The sequence below is a fragment of the Hypomesus transpacificus genome, chromosome 14 (genome assembly GCF_021917145.1).
Source record: "Hypomesus transpacificus isolate Combined female chromosome 14, fHypTra1, whole genome shotgun sequence".
Taxonomy (NCBI): domain Eukaryota; kingdom Metazoa; phylum Chordata; class Actinopteri; order Osmeriformes; family Osmeridae; genus Hypomesus; species Hypomesus transpacificus.
In genome coordinates, this window is record NC_061073.1 from 2,309,487 (window position 1) to 2,328,466 (window position 18,980).

Here is an 18,980-nt window from a genome sequence, read left to right on the forward strand (position 1 = left end):
GGGGGCTGGGCTGGGCCTGGGGGCGGAGGGCAGGGTGGGTAGACATAGAACATAACTCTGAAGTCGGATCAAGGACTCTTTCCAAGGTAAGTTATTTCTCTCTGGGAAGTATCGAAAGTAAACATGACCCCTGCTGAAGTTTTCATTACAGTCCATGAGTCACTTTTGTCGGAAATAATCTTAATCATCGGACGACAGGAGTTAAAGAGTACCGTCACTGACTCACAGTCACATCAGTACGCCTACCCCATTGTTTTGTTATGATTAAAATCTCTTTATTTTTAGGAATTGGTCCCACCTGTCTAGGGTATCAACAGAAACGAGAACATCTAAAAGACACAGCAAGTGACCCCACCCCCGCCTCCAAGCGGCATGCCCATCTGACGTCATTGTTATTGAGGCAACGGTAGCGGCAGCGTAGCTCTGAAGGAACGTTTTCCCACATAGACCGATAGGCTACTACTGTACCGGACGGACCCTTCGGAGGCTGTAGTCTACCTGCCGTGAAAACCTGCCACAGGCCCCATGTTGCTGCGAGCCTACGCGCTGACGAAGGAGTGACAAACGTACCGTTCTATCCTGTTTCTAGGAAAGCCCGTGGATGGTTCTATCCGCGGGAACACATCGCGCAAACATGTCAAGAAACCAGAGGACTCCGCTGAAACATACGGACAATTTAGTGGAGGTCAAGAGCAAGGTAAGACAGCACACGACAAGAAAATTATGTTAATAGCTTGTTATTGGCAATGGGTACCGAGGAACCGGACAGCGGGGGTATTGACTAGGAGCTTACTACATCAGGCGCGTGCATGGATGACACCCTCGATCTATCCAGGGCTATCTATCAAACCTTCCTGTCGTAGCTTCTAAATGGGATTTGTCTGCAGAGCTCTGCTTCTCATCTCGACTCGCTCGCTCGGATTATATATGGGTTACAAATCCCTTCCGACCAGGGGATATTAGCTGGTATACATCCATATCATTATTGTCAGTACGTCTCTCCGGTTTGGGCGCGAGCTTAGAGCGTGTCTGTCTTATCTTCCACCGTGTTTTTAGCGGATGACAGCTCACTCGGTCTGTTCTTTCCTCGGGTTTGCTGGGAGCGCTGTGTCCGCGGCTGTTGTTATCCTCTGTGAGGTGTTCTAGCGCAAGCCTCCGGTGCGGCAACGGAGCAAAGTCAGGATGAAAACAGCTAATTAGCCTATCTGGCCTTGCTGATTAGTCATAGAGGAGACACGGTCGTGAGGGAGGGCAGGGAGGAGTACTGTACTGGACACCGACTGACTCATTAGTGATCACTCATTTGTATGTGGTCAGGAACAGGGACAAACTTCCTTGAATGGATTCATTTTAAAAATACAACTCTCTCTGTCACCTTTTCTAATAATTACAGGCTACTCCAAATAATGAGGGCTGTCATTCCTTACTATTCAGATGATTGTATGATGAATAGGGACAGGTTGGGGTGTACCTCTGTAAAACCATCAGGATGTTTGTAAACAAACCTAATGTGTCCTGCTCCCTGTTTCTCATACTTCATTCAAGGGCAGTTCACATGCAGATACTGCAACTGTCCATCCCTCGCTTGACTGAGTTCACTGTATTTGGTGTGTTTATTTTAGAACCCGACTCCACAGTTCACAAATATTACTTCAGGAATGAAAGGTAAATGAGTTACAGCACTAGAAAAAAGCTTGTTGTCAGAAAATAGCTGAAAGGGCATTCTAGTAATGGATTCTGAAAGAGAAGAACCGGTTCCTCTCCTCTTGTGGTCTCCTTGTATTTAATGTGTGTTGTGGTGTGTCCATCTCCAATCAGCTGATGGTCATCCTAGATCATCCTGCTTTGTCCTTGATCTTAGCTATGTAGGCTAGATTCTGTCCAGTCCCCCATCTCAGCCATGGAAACTCTATTCTGTTCCGGTCGGACCTTGTCCCATATACCTCTCTTCCTTCTACGTGTTTATCCCTGTCTCCCCTTCCCCTGTGTATTTCCTGACCTGTTTGTTTTGTTACCATTCCCTCATTTGTTTTTCCTCTCTCTCTCTCTCTCTCTCCTGTCTCTCTCTCTCTCTCTCTCTCTCTCTCTCTCTCTCTCTCTCTCCTGTCTCTCTCTCTCTCTCTCTCTCTCTCTCTCCTATCTCTCTGCTGCCTCTCTTTCCTGCCTCTATCTCTCCTGCCTCGCTTTCTCCTCTCCTGCCTCTCTCCAGCCTTTCTCTCCCCTCCACGTCCTCTCAAGCCTGCACCAGTCTGTTCCACAGTGGGTGAGGTTTAGGTGTGTGGGTAAGATGTACCATTAGGGGGGGTGAGAATAACTGCATTAGTGATGAAATGAAATCCTGCCGTCTCACTGTCTGATCCTACCCTTTCCTGACTGGTCACACAGGGCCTGGGATTGGTTGGGCAGGCTCCTATAGATCTCCTGGTAGCCTCTTTCTGGACCACCTACCTCCTCTCCCTCATAACCACCAATTACCAAATACTTATGTTACATAGCTCAGCTCCACCCAGGAGTTCACATCTCAAGTTCACACTCAATTTTTTTCTATTTCTGCTGCTGTAGAAATGTCAGCTTTCCAGAACGGTAGCATTCTTAACCAGTCATATGTGTCAGGTCAGAAATGGTGGTGGGAAAGTGCGAAGTAGGACAATGTGTACCTCTCTCTTTCTCACTCTTTCACCCTCTCTTCCCCCTCACCCTCTCTCTCCCCCCCCCCCCCCCCCCCCTCTCTCTATTTATGTCTCTTCTCCTGCCCGGTGCTGCTATCTGCATGGTGTTTGTCTGCCTGGTTGAGGAAGCCAGTGTGTGCTTGAGGAAGTTTGAACATTTGTGGTTGAAAACAGAGAAACTAAAAAGAGCATTCGGGGAAGTGCAGAGAGAGAAATCACGTTTTCATTCAGCAGACCCATGTATCCAAAGCAACGGTCAGGGGGCGATTTGAACCTCCAGTTGTCTAACCACTGAGCTATAACCGACCCCACAGAAAGAGTGAAGTGGTGGTTTAGCTGGGTTACATGGCCGACCACTGCATTGACTCTCTCGTGTCAACTCAGCTGTATAGTGTCACTAGCTTCCATAGATAAACCATTTCTACTCAGCCATTTAATGTAAGCCCAATTGTAACTCCCGTGTTGTGTTCCTGTATCCTCGTGTGTGGCAGTTTGAGGCGGAATACAGGCGTTTCGCCCTGAAGAGGACCGGTTCCGGAGGGTTCCAGGAGTTCTACCGGCTGCTGCAGACGGTACACCGCATCCCCGGTGTGGAGGTGCTGTTGGGATACGCCGATGTACAAGGAGACCTCCTGCCCATCAACAATGACGACAACTTCCTGAAGGCCCTGTCCTCAGCCAATCCGCTGCTCCGAATCATCATCCAGAAGAGAGGTGAGAGAGAGAGGGAGGATGGAGGGAGGGGGAGATGGAAGAGAAGGGGGAGAAAAAGTGGAGAGGGGAGAGGAGGGGGAGAGGAAGCGGAGAGGGAAGAGGGGGGGAAGGGAGGAGAGGGGGGAGAGGGAAGAAGGGTAGAGGGAGGAGGGGCGGAAGGGAGGAGAGGGAAAGTGGGGATGGGGATGAGAGGAGGGAGGAAAAGGGAATGGAGAAGGAGTTTTCTAACTGGACAGCTTGGACTCCTTCTAGAATCTCCATGTTTGTAGTTCCGTTGGAGTCTCTGTAGTTCTGCTGTGTGTCTGTAGTTAACTGGGGTTCAGCACCCGTGTGAGGACAGACTGGATTAGCTCTCTCTCTCTCTGCAGGGTCACACCTGGCTGGCCCTCAGGTCCTGCCAGGGAACACAATGTCTCAACAATCCCTTTTGTGAAGTTGTTGACAGCCGCATGACCGGCTGTTATTTAGTGTTCCACGAGTGTGTGAGCCGACAGTGGAGTGACTGGAGAGCTGGTGATGAAGGAGTTGTATTGTGATTATGTGTATATATGTGTGTGTGTGTTTCCCTGTATGCCTGGGTGCTGTTCATTGTTACAAGCCTGGCCAGCTTGGGTGGGTACAGTCATCTGGCACCAAGCCAACCTGAGGAATGCAGAGAGATGGATTGAGAGCAATGCAGAGAGAGAGGGGGGAGATGGAGGGAGAGAGAGACAGAGAGGGAGATGGAGAGAGAGATGGAGAGGGAGATGGAGGGAGAGAGAGAGATGGAGGGAGGGAGAGAGAGACTGAGAGAGGGAAATGGGTAGAGCGAGAGAATGAAAGGATCAAGGCTCCTCTTCTTGGACTTATCAATAACTCTGTCTATCAATAACCCTCCTCTTGGCATCGCCTGTACCTTTTGGTCACTCTTGGCCCTGCTCAATATCAGTCGCTTTATCTTTCTCCCAACCACTCAATCTTTTCAGCATGGGTTCTGATCCACAACAGTTCTGCTGCAGGGTTGCATTCCAATCCCCTGTCTGAAGCATCCAGCCTCCCCTCCCCTGTCCGACTGCGCTACTCTCCTGGCTTGTTAGCTGGGCCGTTGTTGTGCTGGGTTGTTGTTTTGTGTTCCGGTTGAGTTGCGTTGCGTTGTTGGTTTGCGTAATAATGCTAATGAGAAGAATGGTGGCTGTTGTTGTGGATCAACCCAGACTGAGCGGGCAGTCGTGTTGAGAAACGCGCCTGACGAGGTCATCTTATTAATGTTATTAGCTAAATACTGCTTTCCTCTTTCAGGGACAAAATAAGAACTCAGATTAGCTCTGGTTCAGGGTCTTAGCTCAGCTCTTTTCAGTCACCCTGGAAGTGTGTGTGTGTGTGTGTCCCTTACTTGGGGAGCTGAACCTCTCATCTCTACTCGGGTCTTATCGTCATGACAGCCGTAACTGTGCAGAGTCTGGTGCTGGGTGATTGCAGCTTTTTATTCTTCATAGAAATGACCCTGAAACTTTATAGAGTGTTTTACACTCTTATTTTCATTCAATCTCAGATTAGTGGGTGGAGAGGAGGAGAGATGAGGAGATAGGAGAGGATCTGGTTTTTATCTCTTAAAAAATCTCTCTCTCGCTCTCGCTCTCTCTCGCTCTTTCTCTCTCTCTCACTCTCTCAGACAGTGTGGTTATCTCACCTGCTGTGTGTACGCGTGAGTGCAGTGGTAGCAAGTCACTTCACAACATGTCACTGACAAAATAAGATGTCTCAGTAGTGATGTGTGTGTGACTGATAACCTGCGACCATGTGGACCGGCGTGGCCAGAGCTGGGCTCAACTGGAGGAGGACCCCGCTCTGTGCTGGCTGGACTGGCGGGGTCTGGATGGTGAACACACACACACACCTTTGGGCCTTTATTTTGCAGGCGTACGAACACACACACACACACCCTGGTGGGCCCTAATACTGAAGGCATACACACACACACACACACCCTAGTGGGCCCTAATACTGAAGGCACACACACACACACACAACTTAGTGGGCCCTAATACTGAAGGCATACACACACACACACACACACACACACCCTAGTGGGCCCTAATACTGAAGGCATACACACACACACACACACCCTAGTGGGCCCTAATACTGAAGGCAGACACATACACACACACACCCTAGTGGGCCCTAATACTGAAGGCATACACACACACACATACACACACAAACACACACACACACACACACACCCTAGTGGGCCCTAATACTGAAGGCATACACACACACACATACACACCCTAGTGGGCACTAGTAATGCCACTGAGTGCTGTGGATCAAATGGATGTGGCTTTTAGCATGAGCTCATCTCTCTTAGAGGCCATTCATTTTCCCACTGGTGACTAATGAGGCACACCACACATGAGATACTTCACACACACACTGCTAGACACACACACAAACACTCCACCAGCCACTCCATGTGTGCCCCATAAGCTCCACCCTGAAACCAGCCCCCCAGTGCAACGAGCGCCACCGGTCCCCAGCGACCCCCCCCCCCCCCCAACCCCCCCTAGTGCCACCAGCCCCCCCAGCTCCGTCAACCCCCAGCCCAGCCTGAGGTGAGAGGCTGCCCGGGAGGGAGGTCTGTGTGGGGCTGAGACATCAGGGAGGGAGCTGGAGAGAACCTGTTGTTACTAAATCTGTCTCAATCAGGAGGAGTTTTTTCACCATGGGGCTGGTGTGCTGTTCATGCTGGCGCATGACACGCTAACTCACATTACGCTGGCTGAGGAGGGGGAGGAGGGGCAGGGGAGTGGGGGGGGGAGGGGGGTAGAGGAGAGGGGGGGGGGAGGGGCAGGGGAGTGGGGGGGGGGGGGGCAGAGGAGAGGGGGGGGGGAGGGGCAGAGGAGAGGGGGGGGGGGGGGTATAGATACATAAGGATAGGAAGGGGGGAGGAGATCCGGAGGAGAGAAAGAGGGAAGGAAGGGTTTTCATTTTGCTTAACCTCTCGAGAGGGCCTATAGACACAAGCTTCCCGAAACATGTCCTCCAGCGAGCCGTCCTCCTTAAACACACACGTGTGTGTGTGTGTGTGTGGTTTGACGGCTGCTATGTGCCATGCGTCGGTTGTTTTTAGCCGATATTCCCTCCTGCTCCCCCTGCAGCGTGCACTCAACTGAGCCTGACACAGCTGCGCCTGCTCTACACACACCCCAGGGACACACTCTGCCCCTGTGTGTGTGTGTGTGTGTGGGTACATGCCATTGTTTGTGTTCACATGTCTTTGTGTATTGTGTATTTGTATTTATGCAGTCATGTGTCAAGCACAGTGTGTGTTACATGAGCAGGGAGTCTACGTTTAAGACGGGCTATCTCTGTCTTTGTCCCGGCGAGTTTTGATTGGCTGACGGGAGCTTCACCGATTGGTTGCCCACATCACTGCTCTACAGGGGATAAATTATTCACAAGCAGGAGAGATAAAGAGAGGAGAGATGAAGTTGGGAGAAGAGGGGGACGCGGAGAGACAGATTTTTGTCGGTAGTAAAGGAGAAAGAGAGGGAAGGGTAATGGAGGAAAGAGGATAAAGAGAGAGAGAAAGAGAGAGGGAGAGAGACATGGAGAGGGAGAGGGAGAGGGAGAGAGACATAGTCAGAGAGGGAGATTGAGAGTGGGAGATTGAGAGAGAGGGAGAGACAGACAGACAGAGATACAGAGACAGAGAGGGGGAGATAGGGAGAGGGAAAGAGAGAACATGTGTTGAGCAGGTGGATGTGTTTGGGCAGCACCAGACTCTTTGTCATTGCCTGTGAGGGAATGTGACTCTCATCCAAATCCTTCCAGGTGGGCCTAATCTATCCCGCTCCTAAACATAGAAGAGATGCCAGAGGTGTGGAGGAGAGGGGGAGGGGGGAGGGAGGAAGGGTGAGAGAGATTGTGTGGTTGTGTGTGTGAGAGAGAAAATGAGACAGAGTTAGAGAGACAGACAGAGAGACGGAGAGACAGAGAGAGAGAGAGAGAGAGAGGGAGGGAGAGAGAGAGAGAGAGTGCATGTATGCGTGTTAAATCGTGTCTTGTACTGTCGGCTGTCCATAAGACAATATAGGATCGTAAATTAAATGTAGCGACAACGGCCCCCAGCCCCCCTGCTGTCAGCTACCAGCTGATGGAGACGTCAGACTGGTGCACTACGGTGATAAGACTGACTTCAGCTAATCACAGCCGTTGGGTCATCTCCGTCTTACCTGATTGGTCCACACGACCTCCAGTAACAAACCCAGGCTCGGTGTTGACAGGACAGAGACAGAACAATCAGTGACAAAGGAAGAAAAAGAAAAAAGATGTGTTAGAAAGACGTTTGACCTCCCTCCCCCACCCCCCAGATGGGCGAGCTAATAAGGGATGAGAGGAAGTTCACATGCTCTAACGACGCTAACTGTGCTAATACGCCATCCTTGGGTTAGCGTCCAGCCTGTTACCAGGTTTCTGGTCCACGGTGCTAGAAGTGCTGAGCTGCTAGATGTCACTCTACTGGGTAGTGGAGGTCGGACCACAGCAGTTGGATGCAGCACACAGAGGTAGCAGATCTCTGCCCAGTAGCCCAGGCCAGTCTGGTGGTGAGGACGTGTAGCGTGTGTGTTGGGGGGGGGACGGGACTGTAGAAGAGGGCTAGGATGTCATGCAGACAGACACAGATGTGATGAAGAGCTTTATAGCACTAATAACAACCGTCTATTGTATTCCAGTCATTAGTGTGTGTGTGTGTGTGTGTGTGTGTGTGTGTGTGTGTGTGTGTGCGCGCCTGAAGTAATCCTGAGATGAGATTAAAGGGGGGGGGATTAAAGACGGACACAGTCCGCTAGTTAATCCCACACACATCCCGTTAGACACAACCGGTGTCTGTGTGTGTGTGTGAGACTTGACCTACTAGTCAGTGGACCTGTTCAGCCTCCACTGGCCTGCCTTGCACCTGCTGCGTGCTCACTCATGGTGTGACCGGCTCTGTGGGCTCATGCTGCCTCCCTGCTTGTTTGGTGGGAGGCGCTACTGGATGTGGTGCCCGGGACGTTCGAGGTGAGGGTGTAGGTATAGCGTGTGTGCGTGTCTGCAGGACTGGTTAGGCGGTGTGGAGTCTGTTTACATGGGATGAAACCGCGGGGCGTGGGGGTTGCCATGGTGACCATATGGCACAGCCTCAGCCTCCAGATGGAACCCAGGGTGAGGCCGCTCCTCCTGATTGTGTGTGTGTGTGTGTGTGGAGGTTGTTCTGAGTGTGTGGCCACTCAACCAGTCAGTCATTGTCAGTTAATCGTCCAGCCAACCAGCGTTCCAGCTTTCCAGCCAGCCAACCAGCCAGCCAGCAAAGCATTTACTGCTGTTCTACAGCAATAACCACTGGGATGAATGGTTCCATTCAGTAATGAGTTCCTGGCTGCAATAATATAGCAAGATGAAGTGTAAACTCACGGTTATAGGTGTGTGTGTGTGTGTTTAGAAAGTGTGTGTGTCTAGAGTAACCCAAACCATCTCGTACTGTAATAACATCCATGTGGAGCCCAGTTTTCCTATCAACAAGCTCTCCTGTTCTGCAATAACACCATCTCCTCCAAAACTAGGTCCTGTCGCTGGGGGAGAGGTGCTGGGGGGGGGGGGGGCAGCTAAATGCCCTTTTCACCTTTTCATTGGCTTGATACAAGCATGTAGTTATATGTGTGTGTGTGAGAGACAGAGACACAGAGACACAGAGACACAGAGACACAGAGACACAGAGACACAGAGACACAGAGACACAGAGACACAGAGACAGAGCATGAAAGAGAGAGGGAGAGATGAGGGGGAGAGAGAGAGAAGAAGAGGGAGAGACAGCAGGACAGAGGGAGGAAGGGAGAGCGAGAGCAAGAAAGAGAGAGAGAGAGGGGGAGAGAGAGTGAAAGTCTGAAGCATACTAGCACAGGAGGCAGACTAATGGTTGGTTAGAATTCAGTAACATCTCTCGAAATAGTTGACTTTGTTAGTTAAAGGTCTGATGCAAAAGTCAGCCTGTGTGTGTGTGTGCACGTGTATGTCTCTGTGTGTGTATACACATTTGTGCTAGTACGTCTGTGTGTGTGTGTGTGTTTGTGCGTGCATGCCGGATCAGAGAGGGAAGTTTGAAGGGATCAGCAGTGTCTATGCCTGCAGGCTGCAGACAACCAGCTCTTATTGTTGTTCCTCTGTCAGCTGAGTCAGCCTACCTCTCCACACACACACACACACACACAAACCCCCACCCACACACACACGCACACACACACACGCACACACACACACACACACACTCTCTCTCACACACACACTCTCTCACACACACACACACTCACTCTCTCTCTCTCTCTCTCTCTCTCTCTCTCTCTCTCTCTCTCACACACACACACACACACACACACACACACTCACTCTCTCTCTCTCTCTCTCTCTCTCTCTCTCTCTCACACACACACACACACACACTCACTCTCTCTCTCTCTCTCTCTCTCTCTCTCTCTCTCTCTCTCACACACACACACACACACACACACGTACACCCTCTCTCTCTCTCACACACACACACACACACACTCTTTCTCTCTGTCTCTCTCTCTCTGCACACACCAACACAGTGCTCCTTAGGGAGGTGGCCAGCCGGCCTGTGCATTAGTGTTTGATGTCTCACCATCAAAGCTGATCTCAGACCTGTTGGTCGATATAGCTCAGAGCATCTGCTGAGAAAGAGAGTGAAATGGATGATGGAGAAAAATAAAGAGATTTGGAGTTTGAACACTATATTATCCTCCTAAAGGTTGCGCCAAGATCACATGACATGCTGACTGAACAATTACGCAGTGCTGTACCAGAATATTGTAGGACAGCGTCGACTGTATATGTGAGGAGAATGATGGGTTAGGTGGAGGTCTACCCAAACATGATGTCAGAAGCTCCATCATGGCCACAGTAGGTGTTTAGTAGCAGTGCAGCCCCATGTCTGCAGCCCCTGCCCACCTTACAGTCCTCCTTCTCCTCTTCCCTCTGGAGTCTGCCAGACCAGACTAGCTTTCTCCTCCTCCTTCTCTTCCTCCTCCTCTTCCTGGAGTCTACCAGACCAGACTAGCTTTTCTCCTCCTCCTCCTCCTCCTTCTCTTCCTCCTCCTCTTCCTGGAGTCTGCCAGACCAGACACCCTCCTCCTCCTCCTTCACTGCTTAATAACACAGAACTCCTCTCTCTGTGGGGGACTACTCTAATGGGAGGACAGGGGGAAAACAAACTAGAGCTCTTGTCTGTACACACACACACACACCCATACTCACGCACAGGCTGAAATTCACACGTATACTATACTCGCATAAAACACATTCACATACCGGAATATTCAGCTTGAGTGTATTTCCCTTAAGAGACAGAAGTGGAAACGGTAAACAAGCTATCTTGGGAGGAATCTGTCCTCATCTTTCTGGGGTGTTGATGACTTCTGCTTTCATTCTCCCAGCATGCAGTTCTCTCCATAACGACATCCAGGCCTTTACTAACCTCCCCTCCCGCCCTGTTCCATTCCTCCCTGCTAGTTTGGTACTGTACAGGAGATCTGGATTCTGCACTTTTGCACTCTGCCTGTTTTTGTCTTCACGTTATATGTTTATTGTCACGCGCCACCAGACCAAAGCAGTTTCCTGGGTCTTTCAAACCTACTTGGCAATAAACCTGTTTCTGATTCTGACTTCCGCTTTGGAGCTTTCCCTAAAGGTGGGTGGCTAAATTAGGGGTTATGTTTGGGTCTAAAGCAGTCAGAAATGCTCTGACGAGGTGGTCTCAGTTCCCCTCCAACAAGGAACTGTGGCTTTAACCTGATTTATGGAAAGGTTTATTAATTTTTCCTGGATTAAAACCCAATCATCTCTCGTGATCTTTGACCGTCAGTCTGCCAAAGCTGGATCTAGTTGCCAACCGGAAACCTCCAACCGGAAAGTCTCCATGGGTGACAGCGGGTTTTCCGGTCCCCTCCCTCATCCCCCCCCCCTCATCACAGTCCCCAGCCCTGTGGCTACCACTGTTTTATACTGGCATCTACCAACTGACCCAAGTTGAATAGTGAATGTTGGTGTTTCAACACCCATTGACACTTCCCTGCCGTATGACTATGTTTAGCCTGTGCTCTGCTCCTGTCTTTCACCAACCGTCTCTGGAGGAGGATCCCTCACTGAATTGCTCCTCCCAAGGTTTCTTCCATTTTTTTCTCCTCTAGTGAGATTTTCTAGGAGTTTTCCCTTGTCTTCCTTGAGGGTTTAGGTCGGTTGACAGGCAGTCATGTGGGCGTATGTGAAGCCCTCTGTGACATCCTTGCGTATAAAAAGGGCTATACAAATACATTTTGATTCGATTTTTGACCGGGAGACTGCGGGAGGTGGAATCCCCAGTATGTCAGCTGTCCTCCATCTGTGGTACCCAGTCTACAACATTCTGTTCCTCTCTCTATCCCTCCATCTGACCTCCCTGTCTGACTGTCTCTGCTCCAGGGTCCTGTTATCTCTGCTCTCAGGCTGGCCTGAGTGTGTTTGGGCTGGAGGGAGGGGAGGGCTGGAGGGAGGGGAGGGCTGGAGGGCGAAAGACTGAAGAATCGAGTCTGACAGCATTGTAGAAGGACAGACAAACAAACAGCGATGTTGATACAGTATAGATATAATAAACAGTAGAACCCACACTGAATTGTACATGTCTGTTATTTGGGGGATTTTTCCCCAGACTGAGTAAACACATTATATATAACAACAACGCAGTGTGGGTAATACATACACATTTAAAACGAAATAAGCTCAACTGTGTTCTCTCTGTTTTTTCTGTGTGCGTGCGTGCTTGTGCGTGCGTGTGCGTGCGTGTGCGTGCGTAGATGTGGATGAGCCAGTGGTCTTTGCCACCAACTCTCTCCAGCGGAGGAGAAAGGGCCTGGCGGGGCTCCGCCCAGCTCAGCAGAAAGCCAAACCGGGACTCCTGATTGGTCTTCCCCAGGACTTCCGGCAGATTTCCTCCATCATCGACGTGGACATCCTGCCGGAGACCCACCGCCGTGTGCGTCTGCACAAGCACGGCTCCCACAAGCCCCTGGGCTTCTACATCCGAGACGGGGTGAGCGTGCGCGTGACGCAGCAGGGCGTGGAGAAGGTTCCGGGCGTGTTCATCTCCCGGCTGGTGAGGGGCGGGCTGGCGGAGAGCACGGGGCTGCTGGGGGTCAACGACGAGATCCTGGAGGTCAACGGCATTGACGTCAGCGGGAAATCCCTGGACCAAGTGACGGACATGATGGTGGCCAACAGCCACAACCTTATCGTCACCGTCAAACCGGCTAATCAGAGGAACAATGTGGTGCATCGTGGGAGCAAGGCGTCGGCGGCCAACAGCTCCACCGGCTCCGCTGGCTCCTTTGTCTCCCGTGACTCCGCCCCCAGCCCCTCCTCCCAGAGCGTCAGCCACAGTCACTATAGCAACAGCAACAGCGTCGCCGAGGGCGACAGCGACGAGGACGGCGACCTCATCATCGAGAGCGACGGCCTGCCTTCCTACGTGCCACACCCCGTGTCCAATGGCAACGGTAGCCACGGCGACTTCCCGTCGGCCTCGTCCCCAGGGCACGGGCCCTTCCCCCAGAGCGTGTCGCTGCCCAGTAGCGTGTCGCTGTCGGACAGCAAGGCCTCGCTCAGCTCGCTGACCACGCCCACCCAGAACGGAAGCCCCGCCCCCAGCCCGGCGAGAACCAGTAGCAGTCAAGAGAGCATGAGAGAGGACGGCAACATTATCACCTTGTAACACACGCACTTTGGATTGCCCTGAAACCCACAAACACCCTGGTAGGAACTAAAACACGCTGGAACACTCTGGTTTTCCCCCCCAAGGCTGGACACAGGCGATGCTCTGGTGACCTGGTTGGAAGTACGACGTCTCTCTCTCCTTGTGGAGGAGAGAGCCAGTTATGATGTCATCCTCAGTGATGCCTGGCACTAGTACAATTAACCAATTAACCAACCAACCAACCCAGCAGCAGCTGTCTGACACACCAGCAGGCATCATGACCTGACTGAAGTACACATCACACACTGGAACATCAACAACATGACAACAGAACACACAGGGCATTCTCGATTCCAGGAAGTGGCTGTCACCACACAGGAAGTGCCTTGGGTCTTCCTATGCACTCAATTTGTCCATGCCTAGATCACATGACCTGAATCACCTGACTCCATCTAATCCTCGACCTAGATTGCCTGAGTCACATGACCTGGGTCTCTCCAGTCACCTGATCTGGGAGCTTCTGCTGTCTATTTTTACGTGTGTCTTTTAAATTTCAAGAATATCTTAGAAGACAGGTCGATTTACTGCACACTATGATGTCACTGACTGACTGACCACTATGCGTGCCCATTGGTCCATGAGTTGGCCTTTGACCTTCTGATATTTATGTCATATTTTCTTTGGGGTGTGACACCTACTATGGCCCAGAGAACAATAAGAGATCGCAGCATTATCAGACTGGTTGTTTCACAGAACTTTCCCATGCTGTGGTGTTGGTGGCTGTAGTCCCAGTCTTGTCCTCTGACACCCCACACTGTCCTCACTAGCAGTCTGGTCTTGTCGACCGATAACTCACAGTCCCTCCTCCCCTCCCACTCTTCTCAACCCCTCCTTTCCTCCAGTTCTCATCCCCTGCTCCTTCCTTCTCCACCAAGTCTCCCGCCAACCTAATCTCTGCTGAGCGGAAATATACAAACACACAATAGAGGACAGACCTACAGCTCCAGCTCAGGGGTCGTGACCTCTGCCAGACTCAGCTGTTTACATGCACACTTATTACTGCTGGGGATTCTGGGTAAAAATAAGGAAATTCCTCTCATGTTTGGAGAGCCTAGAGCAATGCACACTGGGACCTTGTTCACACAGACCACTCCTGTCTGTAAATGTAAACCTGAGGCTGTGTGTGTGTGTGTGGTTGATACTCTAAAACTACCAAGGGGATTTTTGTTAGTTCTCCCGGTGTTGATGTCTGTCTTTCTGTAGATTCTGTCTGTGTGTGTGTGTGTGTGTGTGCGCGTGTGCGTGAGCGAGGGAAAGAGTGAGTGGGTCTTTTGGTATGTGTGTGCGTGTGTATGTGTAGAAACAGAGAATCACGCCCCCACTGGATCAAATAACCCACCACACCAGAGCTATATAATATGGGGTTTTCATGGTTGTTGCAGGTCAGGATGTATTCTTGTCTGAATCCAGCTGCAATAACAGGTGTCGTAACTCACCTCTCCCTGCCAGGGGAGGTAGCTGGCCTGAGAGAGGTCCCCTCCCGCTGGTCAGAGAACCAGACAGCGGAGGATCCCTTGGTCATCTGTGGCACAGCAGAGTCAACCATTCTTTGTGGAATGACTCTTTTGGGATGGTGGTCAGATGTGGGTCCCAATTAGGGAAGAGCTGAGGTTCCAGTGTCTTCTGAGAGGAGAGAAGTAGCAGATGGTTCTCTGAGCTGAGAGCTGATGAACTTTTTCCATGGGAGAGAGAAACCATCATTCGAAGATTAAAGCGATGTTCATGTATGTTTAACACTCTGCACATGGACAAAAACATGGTTCTGCCCTCGAATCACCTGAGTTCCCAAAAGCCAATGATGTATCATCTGCTTATAGACCACTGTCTGTGCACACACACACGCAACCACTGAAGACTGCTGTGTCTGGTCTAGTATGTAACTATGTGTATATATAAGTGATTGAAGAATATAAACAAGGGATTTTTAATCAAAGGGGAGAGCTTTTGTAAAAGAACATTTTATAAATGTGTAAAATATGGAGAATATTTTCTTATTCTTGTACTTTTATTTGTTAACGAGAGCTTCCTGTTTGACAGGGAATGTGTAGGAATCTGACGGGCCTGGCTGTGCTATACTGTGAATGTCATATAGAGATATACTGATTATATAAGAAGACATATTATGAGAATAAAATATTATGGAAAAGGTCATTGTTGTCATTTCATCACCCTGAGAGAGCAGTTTCTTGTCCAGTCATTATCTCTTATTTCATCGCACAGTTGTAGTCGCTGCAATGCTGCCATCTCCTGGTCAAGTACGAGCGAAATATTTAATGATGAACGAAAATGTAGATGAAGATGTTTTGTTAGAAAAGTATAGACGGGCCTGATAGCTACGGATATGGATATGTTGCACGCATGGGCGGAAATCCCGGGGGCGACAGGGGGGACAAGACCCCCCCAATCCTGGGGAAAATATGATTTGTCCCCCCCAATAAATCACTGTAAACAATACTATGTAATATGCAATGAAAGCGCTTTGCTGATTATGGACACAATGGTGCTTTTTCAAGTAAAAATTGCGAACCCCGCCCTTGGTCCCACAATGGTTTGATCCACAGCCCCAGCCCACAGCAGTGATGCAGGTGCGTGTATGAAAATCGGACAGTGTCTGTTTGTGTAGTTGGTGGCTTATGTCCAGTAAGTTAGTTGTAAGAAAAGATTGGTTTGACAATTTATTTCTACCACTCAATACAATAAAACATTCATAACTGTCACCATTTTCCCTGCATTGGTCACTATGTTAGCTAGCTAGCTAAGTAAGATCAGCTGTTTGAACTGTTTGAGTCAGTGACTGGGAGAAGCTAGCAATGCAGTAGTTGTGTTCGTTATCTGACAAGGTGACTTAGTGTCTACTATCTGAAATGCAGGTAGGCCTAGCTAACGTGAAATTAATCCAGCTAGCTCTGCAAATTTAGCTTTTCTGGGAAGCCAGCAAATGAATTATGATAATAATTAAAACCAAAACATGAATTATATTAAAATGACAAAAGGTTGCAGTTTGCGTTGTGTAAAGGGTGAACTCGTACAGCTGTCAATCCATTGTCAATGCAATCCGTTTCACCTTTCCTAACTACCTGGTAGATCGAAGCCTATTCTAGAAGAATGGTAATAAATGATAGAAGCCCATCTCCTACTGTAAATAACCTGCACATAGTGTGTGCAGCCAGCATTGTAGAAAAATTGCAGAAAAAAGACGGACATCAGAGCATTTCAGGACATAAAAACGCAAAGGACCCTAGTGGCCTAATCTCAAAGACTAGTTGATAAAATGTTCATTAAAATGATGTGAAATGTGCTCAAATAAGTTTGTTGAGTCTCTTGTTTGGCAACATGACGGGTTCTCTTCTTTAAACTTGTAAAATAGGGACACAATTGGACAATGCCATGGATACCCCCACTCTACTTAAACTGGTGACTGAACCCAGATTAGTTTGAGGCAATGGTATTGTTGTTGTGATTAATTGTGTAGTATTGGGTACTGGTGGATGGCAAACACCTTATTTCTTTTCTAGGAGACAGACTGTGAGTCAGTGAGGGTGGTGAAAGGGAAAGAGCCAGGGAAAGACTTCAGATGACAATGTCACAGCCATGGCAGGACCGGGGGTCAACCTTTTTGCCAGCAGCACCAGTATAGGAGACAGTGGCACAGCACTGTCTCACCTCAGTGGTGGCACAGAACCATCAGCCACACCCACAATTTATAGAACCGCAGACTCTTGCCAACAAAGTGTTGACATTTCAAGAGAAATAGTTTTGCGATTTCCCCCGACTATATGAAGGTTCAATTTGGATTATTTTAGATGAGACTGCACCATGCCCATTGTAATTACATAAACTGCACACCTGCATTCAGACTCAGTGGCGGTTCTGACACATTCAGGGCGAGTCTATCACCGTGCCTAAAACCGCCCCTGTTCATACTTGACTGATAAGAAACACTACTATAACTACATTTGAACAAGTTGAGACAACCCTTCAGTTACTAACTATACATTTTCCAGGAGTATTAATTATGGTTCCTCTATACATTTAACATATTACAATGTAGGCTGTGTTACAGCCAGCAGTCATTTTGGTGTCCCCCTCAGAAATTGCTCTTGAGAAAACGTCATATAATTGTCCCCCCCCCAAAGTTGCTAACAGATTCTCGACACTGGTTGCACGCCCCTAGATTTCCATGGCAACCTATAAAAATTGAATTGGAATAGCCAATTTAACCTATATCTGGCCACTGCTAAACAATCAATCAGGATACCCCGTCGTTCTCCCTAATTAAACTCCTTCCATGTCATCTGAAAGTCAGATAACGGAATCTGCTCCTCCAGAGTTTTTTGAAAGGTTTGCGAAGATCTTGGACAAGCCTGATATCAAAACGTTTGAGGTGAAAGGAAGCAGAATGAGACATACTAAAATCTCACATCTCTGTTAGTAGGCCTAGCTACTACAGTAGTCTACCTAGGCTAGCAAGTGTTAACGGTTAAGTTGGCGTTGCCTGGTGTCGATGGGACATCTAGTGGAGCTAGGTGTCATTGAACTGCTGTACTGGTCAACTTCACAGGTTTTGGACGACAATCAATATTTAAATTAGATTCAGTGTACAGTTCAATCTCACTGCTGAAATAGGAAGTTAAATAAATATATATATATAGAGAGCTATAATGCTGAAAATGAGCCAGATTTATATTGCGCCTATTTAAGCAGACTAGTTAATTCCGACACGGTAAGTAAAATGTCAAGGCTATAGCTAGCTAAAGGGGCTAGAAACTGTTTAACTTAGACAGCGAGTCTAACGTCTTATTCACTTAATAAATCGTTAAATTAGAATAATTCCATTGTTGACTGAATTTAGCTTTACTGATTAGGCCTACACGATGGCGCACTCACAGACATTTACATTTAGCAGACGCTCTTATCTAGAGCGACTTACAGTAGGCTAAGTACAGGGACATTCCCCCGAGGCATGGGAGGGTGAAGTGCCTGGCCCAAGGACTAAACTGTTGTAGGCTTTTAAATCCGGATAAATTCAATTAATCGGAAAGCCCTACTTCAGCCTACAACCCTTGGGGTCAGCCCCAGCTGTCAGTGAGCCATAAAGATAATTTCTCCCTGTTCTGTCTTTCCTAGTGGAGTGGAAATGGTAAATATGTGGCGGTGCACCTGCAGCTGTATGAGGAGGAGTTAACGTCCCAGCGGGAGGAGTTGTCCGTCTTCGATGGGCAGAAGGAACTGCTCTCACTCTCCACATTCCTGTACTCACAGGGTTTCAAGAAGATTTCCAGGTGTGACAACATAAAATCGTTAGTTTACAGTTTTCAAGTGGTCAACCGCATCAAATCCATCCATCCATGTAGCCTATTCATATATTCTGAAATGAACTGATCGTTCTTCGTTATTCGGCTTTACCTGTGCTTGCGTTCAGTTACCTGTACCCACGTGTGTTTTAAAGGTCCGGTGTTGTTGTTTGTTGTTGAGAAGGAGGTCCAGGAAGGACACACTAGTGCTGCTACACCAACAGTTCCACCGCCAGCCAGCCAATCAGAGTGGAGACCAAACACAGGCCAATCAGAATGGAGACCAAACACAGGCCAATCAGATGGGGATCAGGAAGAAGAGGAGGTGTTCAGATTTGTCCATCTCTCCCTCTAACAGAGGACAGCTGGTGAAGAGACAGAAGACAGGCCATTCACACCCACAGGCTCCTGAAAACATCCCAAGTAAGCACCAGAGATACAATACCAACACACACACACCTTTGTGTCTGTCTCAGG

At 49.1% G+C, this 18,980-nt stretch overlaps 1 protein-coding gene across 1 annotated transcript; it reads left to right on the forward strand.

Moving 5' to 3' along the window:
- Nucleotides 1–37: 37 nt before the first annotated feature.
- pard6a (par-6 family cell polarity regulator alpha) lies at nucleotides 38–15,358 on the forward strand. Its single transcript, XM_047033622.1, has 4 exons — nucleotides 38–86; nucleotides 286–697; nucleotides 3,161–3,383; nucleotides 12,254–15,358. The coding sequence occupies exons 2-4, from the start codon at nucleotides 602–604 to the stop codon at nucleotides 13,165–13,167; spliced, it is 1,233 nt and encodes a 410-aa protein (XP_046889578.1). The 5' UTR covers nucleotides 38–86; nucleotides 286–601; the 3' UTR covers nucleotides 13,168–15,358.
- The last annotated feature ends 3,622 nt before the right edge of the window (nucleotides 15,359–18,980 follow it).